General features: G+C 43.3%; 1 protein-coding gene across 3 annotated transcripts in view; it reads left to right on the top strand.

Moving 5' to 3' along the window:
• Nucleotides 1-16,876, top strand: part of DIS3L2 (DIS3 like 3'-5' exoribonuclease 2) — a 285,607-nt gene that overhangs the window by 21,089 nt on the left and 247,642 nt on the right. For all 3 annotated transcript variants that reach the window (XM_066602644.1, XM_066602662.1, XM_066602653.1), the window contains 2 exons: nt 9,414-9,572; nt 12,289-12,419. In XM_066602644.1, coding sequence (XP_066458741.1) covers nt 9,414-9,572; nt 12,289-12,419 — 290 coding nt within the window. The remainder of the gene's footprint in view (nt 1-9,413; nt 9,573-12,288; nt 12,420-16,876) is intronic.

Raw genomic sequence — 16,876 nt, 5'->3', positions numbered from 1 at the left:
CAGAAACAGTAGGATGTCTTCTGCGGAGAGGGTAAGCTTCAATTTGTGGGAGCCCATATTTATGCCCTTATACGTATCTGACTCAATCAGTCTTTTGACTGGTGGCTCTATTGCCAAGTCGAATAGTAGGGGTGATAGCGGGCAACCCTGTCTTGTGCCCTTGTGGCGTTCAAATGGGGTTGACAGCCTGGCATGTGTATTCTGGCTCTGCGGTATAGGCTGTCAATGTAAGTTCTAAAGGCTACTTCAATGTTCATTTTGTTTAGCACCAAGTTCAGCCAGTCCCAGCTTACGTTATCAAATGCTCTTTCTGCATCCAATGCTAATAGAATTGGGCTGTGCTGCTTAGATTGGGGCGCCTTCGCAGTGAAGGGTTTGGCTTTTTTCAAAACTCCTACTTCCCGTGGAATTCATAGCCCATCCGCAATTCAATTGCGGATGGGCCACGGACTGGACTGCTTCCTTTGACTTGAATGGAAGCCGTCCATGCTTGAACTGCACTGAAATGGAGCATGTTGCGATTTTATTTTCTGGAACAAAGGGTCCGCAAAACAAATCTGCATGCTTTAATTCATGTGGGGACACCCATGCTTCCCTATGAGCGCCTTGATTTGCGGCTCTTTGCAGATTATGCAAATCAGATCTGCCCATGGACATTGCGCCTTAAGGCACATTAAGACATAACTATTATGGCTCAAAAACCGTCTTTTGAGCAATAATCATAAATGCACTTACATCGTGCAGTTTTCATTATCCCGTTGCTCATCGTCCTCTTCCAGTGTGCTGAAAGACAATGATCAGCCTTAATAGGGATTCACAGGGGGATACAGCTGATACTATTGTTTCAGCTGTATCCCCTCCCTGATTACAGGGATACCGCAACGCCCGTGGAGAGGCAGCCTAAAATGAATATTACCTGTCAGGATGTAAGAACCTCCATGTATCACTTAGGTCTGGTATTGGTGTGACAGCTTTCAGAATTCTGTTCCTGTTGTGTACTAGTTGTGATATTGCCCTTCGGTCTTCTAGCGCATTCATGACTGTTCATGTCTCCACAGACCACTTTTTGGTCCACAGGATCATTGTGGAGTAGTTGTTCTATTTGTTTGAAGAAAAGTTTATTCTCTCTGCTTAAATGTTGTATATGCTGTACTTGCTTCCCTCATGCTCTAGAAGCACTTGGCACCATCTTCCTTCCTTGTCATTGTTTGTAATCTGGGCTCACTGGAAGGATTTGTTAATTAGGATAATGACCGCTGCTTTCCCATTCACAGCTGATGATCTGACTAGTGTGCCCACCCACAATATTTTAAGGCGATGAAATTCTTTCTCTATCAGGTGTCTCTTGTAGCAAAACTAGGTCAGGTCAGAATTTTGTGAGATGGCACAGCACCATGTTCCTCTTGTGGGGAGAGCCCAGGTTCCACGACATGATATGCTTGTGGGTTTGTTGGTTATGTAGGTTGTTACTGTACTACCCCTATTCTGTTTAAAAGATTTTCTGGTTTGGGTGTGGGGGAAAGGAAAGGTGGAATGGGCAGGGGAGGGTTGTGAAGGGGAAGGGGGTTTGGAGGCCCACCTGGGCTGTTTCCAGGTGTATCGCTTTAATGTTTCCCGCTACTGTGTTCTCAGTAAAACAATATAACATTCTAGATAATTGTCTAAAGACCCATTTAGACAGGACGAATGTCGGGCAAACGATGCTCGACACTCGTCCGTGTCTAGCAGGGGGCGGGGCAGTGCAGGAGCTTTCTCTCCTCTCGCTCCCCCACCCCATTTCCATTGAGATAACACAGCGACTGTATGCTCATCCTTAATGCTGCATAAAAGATGAGCGATGAAGCTGGGGTGGTGAAGATGGGGGTGAAGGTGATGCTTGCTGTTGGCTTCTATGAGGTTTAGCCTGTCGCACCTGGTAGGTTTGTCAGTCCACTTGTCCCTCTTTCGTGTTGTTCGAGGTGAAAAGTCACCTTGTCTCGTCGCGGTATTCCCCTAGGTCGTTTCTGCTGATTCTGGCGTTTTGAAGGTTCTGTAGGTGCCAGTTTTCTTGATAACTTTGAGGATCGCGGAGTACTGTAGCTAGAAGCGGATTTTCTTTCTGTACAGTGTGGTGCAGACGTTGTTGAATGTGCGCCTTTGATTTGCCACTCTTACCAAGGACTCTTCAAACAGCAATATCTTGTGGTTTCTGACACTGATTGGATGGCTTCTGGTTCTGAATGCCCTCATCAGAGCTGTTTTGTTGTTGAACTCTAAGAGGCGCATAATTAGTTGGCATGGTCTTTGTCGCGTTGGTCTTGTCTTTTGAGACCCTCTGGTAGTTGGTGGTTTCAGGCCTACACGTGGACCCTTTCTATTCAGCAGTAGTATCAAAGGCCCAGGGAGTTCTTTTTCGCAAACTTGGAAGACCTCTTGGCAGATTGATTCAGGCAGACCCAGATTCTTGCGCCTTGATCGGTTCTCCAGATCATCGTTTTTTTTGTCTGCCATGCTCTGGATAGTGATAGATTGTTCCCGCACCGATTTTCCATCTCTCTGTGCTATTGTTGCAATAATTGCTCCAATTCGTTTGTTCATTTAGAGTTGGACGCAAGTTCGGCAAAGATTTGAGTGTGAGAGGCTTGCAGGGCTTATTCTATCTTTTCTTTGCAAGTCAGACGTTATGCGCGCTGCCACTTCTGCTGCAATTTGGTGTATATCTAGGCCTAGAGGAAGGTTTGGGGTCTCCTTCTCTGTTGCATGGTGCTCAGTTTGTTTGCTTGTGCCCGGTATATATATTTATTTTTTTTTCTGGACTGTTGGGGTGTTTGTCGTCTTTGGAGTCACTGACATTTTGGGCATGGTCTTGGCGCTTGTGCCTCTCTTTTTGGTTGTTTGCTTTTGGGCATTTCTTTGTACGTATCTTTCCATGCAAAGTTTTCTTTGAGCTTGGCTTTTTTGTATAGTCGGAGACAGTGGGATAGGCTCCTGTGACGGGTTTCGATTTGCTTTTATGGTCTCATTTGGTCTCATTGCTTGATCTTTCTCAGGTGTCTATTTTCTTTTGGTGTCAGCCGTTTTGCTTGTGCTTTGATTTTGTTTCAGTGTTTAACTTTGTGGGTTGGTGGTCTTGTCTGTGTGGTTGGTGTTGCTGTGTTCCTCAGCTGCGGTCAGGGCTACAACTGAGACTACTGTCTCTTAATAGTTAACGGGTTATCGGTGGTGGTGTTCTCTGCTTTCCCTGCTGTGGTTCAGGCTCTATCTTGGCGAGTGGGGTGACTTCTGTTGACTATCTCTTATCTGAAGCCGGGCAGCAGCTGAGCTTCATATAGCTGCTTTTCATCATGTTAATGCCGGGTCCGGAAGTCTCAGGCCATTTTGTAGTCTTTCTGCTTAGCCTCGGCACGTGTTTCTTGGGTATTTTGGGGGAGGCACATATAAAGGGGGGCGGTGGACTTGACAAGCTATCTCAGTCCTTTTATGCAAGTCCCCAGCTTCCAGGTTATATTGTGGTCACACTCTTACATGCTTCTCTTATCTTGATGGAAGTTTTTGCTGCGGTAGTGTTTGTCAGGGTGTTTTTGTTGTGCTTTTCCCCTTTCCATGGGTCAGGGGGGGCACCTAGGGCTGATGGCTGCTGCCTTGGTGGGCTGCGGGTCCCTCTCCTGAAAGCTCCTTTTTAAAAGTGCCTCGTAAAATGGGCTCAGGTTGCTCACTCCCCTTCTTGCAGCTGTTTGCATGGACAATGGGATTTCCCCTTTAAGTAGTTGGATGGGTGGGTGGCCTCTTCCTTTCTTTCTGCAGCTGGGTGGATGGATGGACTGTTCCCTTCAGCAACTGGATAGATGGGTGGACAGCCTGCCCTTTTCTGCTGCTGAATGGATGTCCTGCACCTTTCTGCATCTCTCCACCGGTCTTGTGGGGTGCTGCGGTGACCCTGTTGGGCCGTTGGCCAGCTTTTGATGCTCCTGGTCCATTAGGCTGCAGCACAGGCTGGCCTAAAAATTTAGCCCGTGGCTCCGGAGGCTTCAATAGGCCACACTGGGACTGAGGCTCCTGCAGTCTCCGATCAGGCTGAGAGGCCCTGTTTTCTACTTTTTTTGGTGCCTGGAGGCTGGCGGAGGTGTCGTGGGGATCCCAGTTGCTGAGGGATCATGGATGGCTGACAGTTTTGTGCCCTTGTTGGCGGAACTGTCTCAACATCCATTTTTTCATGTCCTTATGTTTTGGCTTGTGAGACAAAAAAAAAAACAAAAAAAACTTTTGTGCAAATATGGAGTACTCAGTGATTTGCAACAATTTTCGGCACAGTTACTGCAAGCTGGCCTAGCTGCTAAATAAATTTGGGCCGTTATTTTTGTTTACCCAGACTCTTTGCAAAGTTTCATATTTTAATTCTAAAAATCTGAGTAATGAGCGACAAATCATTACACTTTTCACATTATTTCAATTATCGTTCACTTTTGCTTGTTTGAATGTTTTTGTTTTTTTTTTTTGTTTGGTTTTTAACTCTCTAATAGTTTCCTCTGGATTAACATGGGCGATGCACTGCAGGGGAAAAATTGCGACATGTCTTAGCTTTGGGCGTGCCCTCGCATCACATCTCCCATTGTTTTCAATGAGGCCGGCAGCAGCATCACACCACGTGCTTGGAAACGATGGGAGAAACTCTGCAATCCCCCACAGCGTCTGTCAGCCGCGCTGGAGAATAGCTACTTCCCTGAACTTTTTTTTTATATAAAAATGCCTCACAGCTGCGGGAAAATCGCATGTTGGCGAGCGCGATATTTGCCCAATATTGCGCTCTCCTGTGTAATGTTGGCCTTCGCCAATTTATTTGCATTTTGCACAGAGAAATAAGTTTTTGATCCCCTACCAACCATTAAGAGTTCTGGCTCCTCCAGACCAGTTAGACGCTCCTAATCAACTTGTTACCTGCATTAAAAACAGCTGACTTAAATGGTCACCTGTATAAAAGACTTCTGTCCACAGACTCAATCAGTCAGACTCTAACCTCTACAACATGGGCAAGACCAAAGAATTTTCTAAGGATGTCAGGGACAAGATTATAGACCTGCACAAGGCTGGAATGGGTTACAGAACCGTAAGTAAAACGCTGGGTGAGATTGAGACAACTGTTGGTGCAATAGTAAGAAAATGGAAGACCTACAAAATGACTGTCAATCGGCATCGATCTGGGGCTCCATACAAAATCTCACCTCGTGGGGTATCCTTGATCATGACGAAGGTGAGAGATCAGCCTAAAACTACACGGGGAAAACTTGTTAATGATCTCGAGGCAGCTGGGACTACAGTGACCAAGAAATGGGTCGGGGCTGGGTCTTCCAGCACGACAATGACCCAAAACATACAGCCAAGGCAACAAAAGGAGTGGCTCGAAAAGAAGCACATTAAGGTCATGGAGTGGCTTAGCCAGTCTCCAGGCCTTAATTCCATAGAAAACATATGGAGGGAGTTGAAGATCAGAGTTGCCAAGCGACAGCCTCGAAATCTTAATGATTTAGAAATAATCTTAAAAATTCCTTCTGGCGTGTGCGCAAACCTCATCATCCGCTACAAAAAACGCCTGACTGCTGTGCTTGGCAACAAGGATTTTGCCACCAAGTATTAAGTCTTGTTTGCCAGAGGGATCAAATACTTATTTTTCAGTGCAAAATGCAAATAAATATATATAATTTAGACAGTGATTTTTCTGGATTTTTTTTTTCTCCCGGATATTCTATCTCTCACTGTTAAAATTAACCTACCCAAAAAATTATAGACTGTTTGTCTTCAACAATGGGCTAACTTACAGAATCCGCAAGGGATCAAATACTTCTTTTCTTCATATATGACTCATTTTTTTAAAGGGATAAATCTACTGTATTAAAATGAGGCTTTTCATCACCATTATAATAAAATAATCAAGCTTTTTAGATCACAAAATATATTTATTGGAATATCATTTTAGAACACAACTTTTACTAAATTGTAAATAATGTGTTTAGTAAGTGTGGAAAGTTTTGAACAGAAGCCTAGTTAACATTTGTGCAGTCTATGAATTTGTTCTCAAATACTATTGTCTCCATCTGATTCTCCTTCATAGATGACCTGAAATCTGACCTGATTATTTTAAGTCTAGAGAACAACTTTTCTACACTAAGGTTGGTGGCAAAGTGGTAACCACCAGGGCAACATCTCTGGCATTTACAGGGTATAGAGGAATATCCTCATGCGCAGTTAGTTTTGTTGAATGATCAAACCATTCTAATTCTGAGTGCTAGTGATCGATTTTGTTGAAATTTGATCAATTTGTTTTCTATGGAAAAGGAGTCCTTCTCTGTGACAACGCTTTGCCTGGTCCGCGTGGTCAAAATTTTTTTCTAAATCAAATTCCTCATCTGTTAATGATCCTAGTTATCAATATGTTGATGAATAGAACATATGGTATATTTATTGGGCACTACAAAACTTTCCGATTGAAAGGAAATATGCAACAAATTCTTCATTGAAGTATATATACTTTTTAAAGATTTTTCTAAGTACATTTCTACTGACTCTAAATTCACAGACCCTGCTATTAGTGCATACAAATCTTTGAGCCCTATCCTACCACCTGGGACCTTTTTGTATAGACAAGAATTTCGTTCAGGTGGACTTTGACCTGTTCTTGTCTTATAGGACAACCATTCATGTCAATGGCCATCATGTAATACGTTTTCCGCTGTAGCGGAGCTGCTTGCCTGGTTGTGGCTCTTCCTGCTAATAGCGGTTTGCCCTGACTGCAGCATTCTGAAAGATTGCGTTCATAAAACATACAACTACTTTTAACTTTCACAGCCAAGCAAAGTTTCACAAAAAATGGTCTGGTTTTGGCTTTGACCTCATTGCCTCTTCATAACGGCATGGAGTCTAACCACACTGGTCTAGTTAGGGAGTGCCTTGACTTAAAAACATTAAAACAAAAAAAAATCCTAAAATGAGACTCCTGGGATAAAAGAGAAAAAAATTCCCCAATGTAAAAAATCTTGTAGGAAACCACATTCTACTTGTTACACTGTGTATGTAATCGGGACCTTCGGTTCAGGGGAAAAGGCATTCATTAACTAAAGCAAGTAGACTCACAATAGTACAAGGATTTAAGGGGTGGGGGGGCGGGGGGGTGAGTAATTGAGGGGAAAAAAAAAATCTGTTCTGCACATATCTGATGGCGAGCCGTCTGCAGTACACAAAATAGTTATGTACGGACGCTGGCCAAGCACGGGGTTTGATTCCACTGCGGGTTCTCGCATGCGTAATCCGACCCATTCGTGTGCAGGTGGCCTAATGCGGTGCCTATTGTACTAATTACAGTGTTGTATCAGCTGTGTAGATCTGTGCAGTAGTTTTGGAGAAACTTGCATTTTATTAGTAGTAGTCAGACACAGGACTAGTCCTGTATATTCATGATCTGCAGCCTAGCCACGCCCACCCCGCCCTCCAGCCAATCATTAGCAGCTCTCTATATGCACCGTTATAGGCAGACTGCATTCAATCATTGGCTGAGGTGGTGGTGGTGGCGGGTGGTTAGCCTGCAGCTCATGAATATCCAGGAGTACTTCAAGTAGTCCTCTATGCATGTGCTGCCACTGATAAAAGGCAAGGTTCTTACTGCACAGATCACCCAGCAGACATATCCCTGTAATCAGTATGACTGTCGCTACCTTGTGCCGCCCTCAGAGTGGAGCAAAAAGATAGTGACTGTCTCCTAGGTTCTTTCCTCTTCACATGGGCTGTTTGTCCCAGACAAGAACAGCACATGGTGCATGCAGGTCAGACATCGCACGGGCAGGTGTCCGTTTTCTGTCCGATGCATGTTGTGCCGGTCTGAGTAAGCTGTAGCCTAGATACTGATGAAGTGCTATTTGAAACTTGGCTCATCATAAGACTGCAAAACCCTTCTTTAAATGCAAGTCAGGAGAGGTCGTGCAAGTGTGGCTTGCGAATAACTTGCTAACTCGTTAACATAACTCCATACTTAACCCATTCAGTAATTATACTAAGTCCCTGTATAATGTATCTGCCTGTGACGTTTTAGGCCAGGTAGTGGATCCCACTCCACACTCTCACGTCCATATGCAATAGTGTATAAATGCTTAGAACTTCTCCAATCTACATTTTTTTTTTTTTTAAATATAGCTTTCATCAAAGGTGCATCAGGAAAATTCACCCGACCACTCGTAAAATTTGTGTATATAAATTCATCCACAGGCTAATGATTAAAGGCCTGAGAGGTAGTCTGAACACAATGCCAGCAGCAGCGTCTCAGGGGGCCCTTCCACTTCCTTGGGTATAAGGACTTTGTGAATGCTCAGGTGAATATTCCTGATGTCCCTTTTGATGAAACCTATGTAAAAAGGTATTGAAAAGTTCCATGTGCTTTGTGTTGTAGCCATATTGGTATACACTGATCAGTCCTAACACTAAAATCACCTGCTTAATATTATGTAGGTTCCCCCTTGTGCCAACAAAACAACAATGATCTGTTAAGAAATGGACTCCACAAGATGTCTGAAGGTGTCTTGTGGTATCTAGTACAAGGATGTTAGCAGCATTTCCTTTTAAGTCCTGTAAGTTGGGGTAGGTCCTTCATAAATTCGACTTGGTTTTTCCCAACGTCTTGGAAATTCCTAGGCTGTCATCACCTTGAATGGTTTTGTTGATCAAACCTTTCAACAATGTTGAGGTAGGTGGTACGTGTCAAAGTATCATTTATATGCCAAGACTCAAAGTTTCTCACCAGAGCATCACACTATCTCTGCCAGCTGGAATTTCTGGTGCCTCCTCTCTTTTTGGTAAGCAACTTACTTGGCCATCCCTATGATGTTTCATCAGAGCAGGTCACCTTCTCCAATCCTTCAGCTCTGACGCTCATGTGTCCTTTGTCTGTACTTTCGGCAATGAACAGAAGTCTGCATGGGCGCCTTGACAGGTCTGTGGATATGCAGCCAGCTCTTATACACTGTGTGTTCAGAGACCATTCTATCATAGCTGATATTAACATTTTCAGCAATTAGTGCCCCTCCAACTCTTCTGTAGGAACAACGAGATGTGCTAGCCTTTTTACGCCATGTTCATCAATGACCCTTGGGCATGCGTGACCCTGTCACTAGTTTGGTGGTAGTCCTTCCTTGGCCCACTTTTGGTGTGAACGAAGCATTGCATACTGCGACTCACCCACAAGACCTGCCTTTTTGGAAATTCTCTAATCCAGTTGGCTATGTATATCCCAATTTGGCACTTGCCAAAGTTCACGTACAGAAACGTCTCTAAACTGTAATGCGTTTGTGCATTTATAGCATAGGTTATAAACTTGAAATATTGATGCTTCATTTTCAGGTTTGGATGTACTAAAGATTTATTTCTTCCCTTTTGCTTTTGATATGTTACTACAGGTGGTGACAGAAGAGGATTTTCCAGGATAAGAAACAAGTCCGAGTGTGCCAGCTCACCCCCAAGTGTTGATAGGAGGCGACAGATTTCAGAGTCTCACGGTGAGAGCATGTTCAACACACAAACCATAGTGAGCCCGCTACAGACTGGCACAGCGAGAGGTACGTACAGACATTATTTCAGTTGTTGATTTTGGTTAAATTGCTGAAAATATTATGGTGATAAAGCTCTGCCAATATGAAAGTTAAAAGGATTGCTTCATAAATGCCACCCTTTGTATGAGCCCTATTGGCTAGAATAGAGCTGTTAAATATTAGTTATAGAATATGCTACTTTACTTTTAAATGTATCAGTCTTTAACAATTCGATCCTCCTGTATTGAGAAACAACTAAAGTGAAACATAAGACCAGTTTTTTTTTTTTTTTTTTTCCCAGTCTGCATCAGTTGCAATCCCTTACCATTTCCCTGCCGAGGAAGTATCTAGTTTCTGAGGAGGGATAAATTGGTAGGTGTCAGTACAGCAGGTGTGTGCCTGGTGGCAGCTGAAATAAATGGGAGTCAATTGACAGTAGTGTTAGAGTATTATAGTATTGAGCAGTCCCCTTCCCCCAGAGACACGAGTGCATGTAGAGCTGTATATAGTGTATAGTCTTGCTATTCTGTCTTATCTGTTCCTCCAGCAGTACAGAAGATCTATCCACTCTCACCCTCTAATTCTGGAGACAACTCTGCTCATGTTGTCCCAGTCTATGCAGCAAAGCATGATACTCAGAAAATGGGAAGCTGCTGCCTTTTTGGGCATGATCTAGTGGCGAGTGCAAAAAGTGACATATTTCAAGTTTTTTATTTTAATGTGCAAAGTGTAAAATAAAAACCTGGTTTGCATTCCATTTTTTTGATAAATTCCCTATACAATATACACTAGTGTGCCAAAAGCCATGAGAGAGGAACTAATATTGTATAGGACCCCCTCTAGCCTAGTGATGTGCAGCAACTCAACGTGGCATCGATTCCATGAGTGGATGGAAGACATCGGGAGGGATGTTGAGTTGTGCTGTCTGGATAGCCACACACAGCTCTGTGATGTTTGTAGGTGCAAATGAAATCTTGGGTGCAAATGAATTTCTCCGCCACATCTCATAAATGTGGCGAACATACAGGCCACACCATTCATAAGAACTCTCCAGAATACTCCTTGAACCAATTTTGGACAGTTTGGACCCAATGGCACAGCGTGTTATTCTGCTGTAATATCCCATCATTGTGGGTACATGAAGGGTATATGAAGTTCATAAAGGACTGCAAATAGTCACCAAGCAGTGTAACCAAGCGAGCATCAGCCAATGGTGTGTTTAGTCGGATCTTTGGCCCCAACCTATGCCATGAGAACAAAAGCAATACCAGTAGGGAACCACAACCAACCTGAATAGTGCCTTGTTGACAACTGTCCATGGCTTTGTGGGGTTTGCACCACACAAATGCCACTATATCTGCCTGAATATTTGGTATAGTGAAAGATCAGACCACACCACATGTTGCTAGTTCTTTACGGTCCAGTTGGCAAGCTCACAAGTCCAGGTGAGGCACTGTGCCCGCTGTTGGGTTGTTAACAGAGGCACTTTGTTGGGTTTTCTGCTTCCCTATGCCATGAAAGCTAAAGATTGCTGCATTGACCTGCCCGGTATACATGTGAAGCCTATGTTGGATGTGATTTCTGTGAGTCTCTTGTCCATTTACATGGACATGTCTAGCCAGACGTTCCTAGTCATTATCATTAAGCACTTGTACGTGGGCATTGTGCTGTCCACTGTGGGTGGTAATGCCTTCTATGACATATTCCCGGTACACACGCGATACTGTGTATAGAGGAATGCTGGTACAACTTCGGAAATGGAATGGCTTCTACATCTGGCACCCCATATCATGCCTCATTTGAACTCAATAATTCAAGTGACCTTGCCATGAGCACAGTGGCCAGTGTTCAACCTCGCTCACAAGAGAACATCCCACAGCTTAAGTCCCATTTACACACACACAGATATTCTTTCAAAAGATTGAAAGATCAGTGATTGTTTTGCATAAAGTACTAATAGGCACTAATTGCTATTAATACTTTATCAGCTTCATTTGCATGCAAATGAGCTTCTGGAAGCTATGGTGGAACTCAGCAGGAGGCCTTAGCTCTGTAATTGGCTCCATTGTTCAGCCACAGGCTGCCAAGAGAGAAAATAATGTAATCTCTAGCTCCCCCGTTGAGAATTCAGCACCATGGACAGCAGACACAGAGTGCAGTCCTGCTTATCAGCTGTTTTGCCAGGTGGCTGACAGTTTAGAAAAAGCAATTAGCTGTAATCGGCTTTCCTCACTCTCCTCAGGCAGAACACAGTGTGTGTGGTCCAGCTTATTAGCTGTTCTGTTGAACGATGGTTTTCAAGCAGAACTGAAAACAGTAAAGATGGGCCCATTTAGACACGATTATCGCTCAAAAGATGGCTTTTGAGTGATAATCGTTGTCTAAATGGGCCTTTATACTGGTATGGGCATTCCCAAGCCGTTACCTAAGGTAATGCCGCTTCATAATCAATTTGCATACTGCTATCCCACGACTTCTGATATGTCAGTGTATTACAAAGTGGCATATTATGTTCTCTAGCTTTTTGTCCCAACTTGTCTTAAGATGAACGTTTTGCATTCCATAGCGATATAGCATCATCTTCCTAATTGTCATCAGATTGTGGCATTACTGCTACTTCCCAGAGGAGGGGAAAGTGTCAAGGGACCTTCTGACCATGACACCAAATCTGCACTTAATTTTGTTCGACGTTCAGACTAGATGATCATTTACTAGTAATGTTATTTGCTGCTTTGTTCCCTAGGTGCAAATCACAGTTCTGGCTCCACACCCCATGATAAAAAATACAACAAGACAAGGAAAAGAAACATCTTTGAAGCTTACTTGTCCAGAGAAGAAGTGTCTGCCGGATTGAAGAGGGGAGAACTGATTCAGGTTTGTAATTGACAAGAAACAAACAGGCTCGTACTTGCGAAAAACTAAACTGTGTATAACTTTCTATGCCCTGACATCGCTCACTTAGCCAGAATGTAAAAACCCACCTGTATGAACCATGTGCTTCCGTGCTCGTCCACCTCTTTGCTATACTTGTTTTTAAGGGGAAGCCTAAAAGGATGGCTCAGACCAGCAATCCTGTCTTTTTAATGGCAATACTATGGGGTTTGGTATTACTTGTTTAACATTGAAACGCTTCAAGAAAAACAGGTCAGATAGTCAGCTTGCCACTACTGATTACTTTAGGCGTTCCACCTATATACAATCATCCTGCGCAGAGTGTTCCGTGTATGGATAACCCTTTGAGTGGACATGGTAAATCTAGTTTTAGGGTGGATTTATACTGGTCGGTGACCTGCTCATGGTAGTAAAAAAAAAATGGCCCTACAATGAGCATGTTGGTTGGTGCTCTTTAATAGTCACATGGACAGATTGTTCGTCCCCGTACTAGCAGTAATCATTATGATCGGTCGTCTCCTTACATAATGCATTCGTCAGCAGTACTTCTCCGTGTTTTTACTGCTAATGAGTGAGCACCTTATTGCCGCACAAAGGGCATGATCAGCCAACAAATTAATATGTGCACATTTGGCTGATCGTATTCATATTCACACTGCCCAATTGGGGAAAAAAACATTTGTGTCTGATCATCAGCCCAGGTAAAAGGCCTTCATCCGGACACCACCGAGCTGCTGGACTTTTCTGTTATGTCTGTGTGCTCCCATGAGAAGTTGTCAGTGAAGTGAATCTCAACAAAAAGAGCAAATATGTGGATGTGCAAAGGCATATAAAGATGCCACTGAAAGTGACTATTCGCAGAGCATATTATGACCTTAAAAACACTCTGATTCTGCACCAATTAACATTGAACTACTTTGATGCTCATTTATTTTGTCTTTTAATATACTTGTTTATTACTTTTCAATAGTTTGTTTAAAAGCGTGCCAACGCATAATATTGGTGGTATGTAGGCCATTACAAAATAATGGTTGACAAATTAATAGGTATCAATGCTGGCATAAAATAAAGCTCTTGCACAAAGAAGACTCATCAAATCAAAATTAGACACATGGGAGAGTCAAGGCAAACAAGGGACAAGAAGGTAGGAGTAGAGATGGAGGATTCAAAGATGATCACCCAGTTGAAGGGAAAACTTGCACCATATTAGAGATCAACCAAGAAAGTCACCATGTACGATATCCATGGGGACCAAGCTGGAATATTGCGTACAGTTCAGGACACTGGTATTTAAGAAGGATATATATTGGAGCTTGAGTGGGTACAAAGGCGGGCAACTAAAGTAATAAATGGAATGGACGGCCTACAATACCCAGAGAAGTTAGCAAAGTTGCGACTATTTAGTTTAGAAAAAAGACGGTTGAGGGGTGTCCTAATAACTATGTATAAATATGAGGGAACAATAGAAGGATCTCTCCCATCATCAAACTACTAGCGATGACATGTACGTCCGTGCATGAGTGGGTTTGTGAGTGACTTGCATGCTTCACCCCTGATCACAAGATGGTGACATCACAGGTCCTGTACGCACACTGCTGTGGTACAGGCTGGTTAGTATTCTATAGCAACTGAGGCCACAGGGGGTTTGTAGTTCGCCTGTAATCTGCACGAGGATACAGGTCCTGTGATGACCTCACCGTCATGTGATAAGGGACGGAGCATGTAACTCCCTCACTGGCGATGGACCTTTGACGTCAGTCATGTGATCAGGGGCAGAGTATGTAAGTCATTTACTCAGGATGAGCCTCAGTCAGTGATTATGAGTGGGGCATGATGGTGATGTCATCACTGGTCCTTCATCTCTAGTGCTGTGCTGCTTCTGATCCCTATTGTATGGGATGAACAACGTGTGTAGCAGTGCTATGTGTGTGACGTGCATGTAACACAGCTGTGTGGCACATTGCACCATCAGAAGCGCTAGTACTATAATTTCCTAATAATTACAAGCCTGTTCATGCCCAGGATACTGACTGTAACAAGCGGGCATCCTCTATGTCTAGAGGAAAGAAGGGTCATACACCGACATAGAAGGGGGTTCCTTACTGTCAGAGCAGTAAGACTATGGAATGCTCTGCCACAGAATGTAGTGATGGCAAATTCAGTAAGGGTTCAAGAGGGGCCTGGGCGCTTTTCTTGAGCAATATAATATATGTTCTAATCATTAATAACTTCAGAAGGGTTGTTGATCCAGGGATTATTCAGATTGCCAGATTGGAGTCAGAAAGAATTTTTTTCCCCCCTTTTAAATGGGGAAAATTGGTGTCTACCTCATTGGGGTTTTTTTCCCCCCTTCCTCTGGATTAGCATTGGGCGTTAATGGGCTGAACTGGATGGGCATACCATGATAAGCTGTCTTAGACTTTGATAAGGTATTGTGGACCATGCAGGTGAGCCAATAGTTATCCACCCTAGTTTATTCTTAACCTGTTTTAAAGGGATAAAACTAGTTTTCCAGCTCCTGGCCAGAGTCATTCTAGCTGCTAGAATGATATCCCGAAAACCACCAGTTTATTTACTATATCAGGGATGGGAGTATTTAACAAAGCGTGTGTTGGATCGTTCTTAAGATTCACATCTGTAATAGAGTAAATAATGTGATAAATACAGATACAGAACCTGCAAGCAGTTGGGCTCTCCCACCATATATGATGCATTCTGCTCCTCTGTCCATGTTTCCTGAAGCAAAGTGGTGATACTCCAGAAGAAAGCCTATGGAAAGTCCCATCAAAACTTCCGGCGTGTCACTATGATGTCAAAAGTTTTGAAGAAGTTTAGTTCTAGTTTTTAAAAAGCTTTGAGTATAGGGATTTCTCACTCGGCGTGGTGCTTTTCACATTCAAGGTTTGTAATGCAGCTTTCCTTCTTTAGAACTGGTAGCCGCTCTCCCTTGTAGCATTACTGTGCCTTCACACTTTGGATATAGTTCTATGCTTCTAGGAATGAGCCATATAGCATCTGTAAGCTGTGCAGTAGCAGTTTAATTCTGTCCTAAGTTTGTGTTGTAAGTGAATCCAGCTATTTGACATGACGACCCCCTAGTCGTCACTGGACAGACCTCCACTCAACAACACCCCGTCCCTTTACACGAAAACATCTGTTCTTCGCAGATGGGAAACACTTCTGCTTCCAAATATGAGATCACAGCGTGAAATGAGCAACATGGTAAATACGCTTTTGGTCGGGAAGGATATTGGACCCATCTGCTCTCAGATATATAAATTTTAAGTGCGTTAATTTGCTGTTAAAGAGAAGCCAGAGATGAAATGAATCTTGCACATTAAGAGCGAATTTCTGATGGAGAGTTCAGTAAGCAATTGGGAGCTTACACGTTTGTTGTGGGTTAAACTTCTTGGCACTATACAGACTGCCTAAGCTGGGCTCACACGACTATAAATGTATCACGCAGCGGTTTACCGCTGTGAAGCCGGGCAGTTAGCTGGCCTATCGTTGCATACGGCAACGACTTTAGATTGCGCATGACTGCGTATCTCATGCATGTGCAGTTTTCCTGGCTTCTTTTCTTTTTTTTTTTAAATATCCCACTCTGTCGCTTCGCAACAGCGCATGTAAATGCCGCCCATGCGCAATGTAATTGGGTATGTGCAGTGTTGATTCCATGGAGAACAATGGACTCTAATATGCGGCAAAATAGAGCATGCTGCGTTCTTTTAATGTGTGTATTATACACCATAAAAAAAAGTTAGTGTGAGTGGGTCAATGAATATCAATATATTCATTGATTCCATTCACTGCGTATTGCACATGTAGGTGTACATTAGGCGGTGAAATTAGACTCCTGTTAGCCCGTCCGAAATAAGAAGGCTGTCTGCCTTTTTTTTTCTCTGGTAGATATTGCTGTAGAATGGGATTTTTTTTAATTATTTTTTTCTGTGGTACAACTCTGAGGCCAGCTTCACACGAATGAATTGGATTCCGCATGTAGGAGCCTGCAACTCGGTCCGGTTCTGATCCCAACCGGTGACCCACGCGTACCTTCTTTCTTCATTGCGGATGCTTGCCACCGGTCATACGCAGTACAGATTTTTTTTGTTTTTCCAGTGCTGTCGCTAGGCGGTGACGTGGGTACCCGTAGCCTCTCTGCAGTGTCATTTGCGGGTGGGCTGCGGGTCGGACAGCTTCGATTAGCTCAATGAAAGCCGACCGTGAGGATTCCGCACAAAAATAAAACGTGCTGTGATTTTAAATCTGCTTGTTAAAATCGCAGCTGCTATCATCTAAGCGTATTTTTTTTAATACCGCATATCCTCCGCGTGGGTGACTATTGCGGATTCCACATCTAAAATCCGCTCATGTGAAGCCGGCCTTATTGTGATTTAACTCTCTAATATTAATCCTTTTTTTTGTAGTTTATGCAATAG

This window comes from Eleutherodactylus coqui, chromosome 1 (genome assembly GCF_035609145.1).
Source record: "Eleutherodactylus coqui strain aEleCoq1 chromosome 1, aEleCoq1.hap1, whole genome shotgun sequence".
Taxonomy (NCBI): Eukaryota; Metazoa; Chordata; class Amphibia; order Anura; family Eleutherodactylidae; genus Eleutherodactylus; species Eleutherodactylus coqui.
This window is presented reverse-complemented; position numbering and strand designations above follow the sequence as displayed.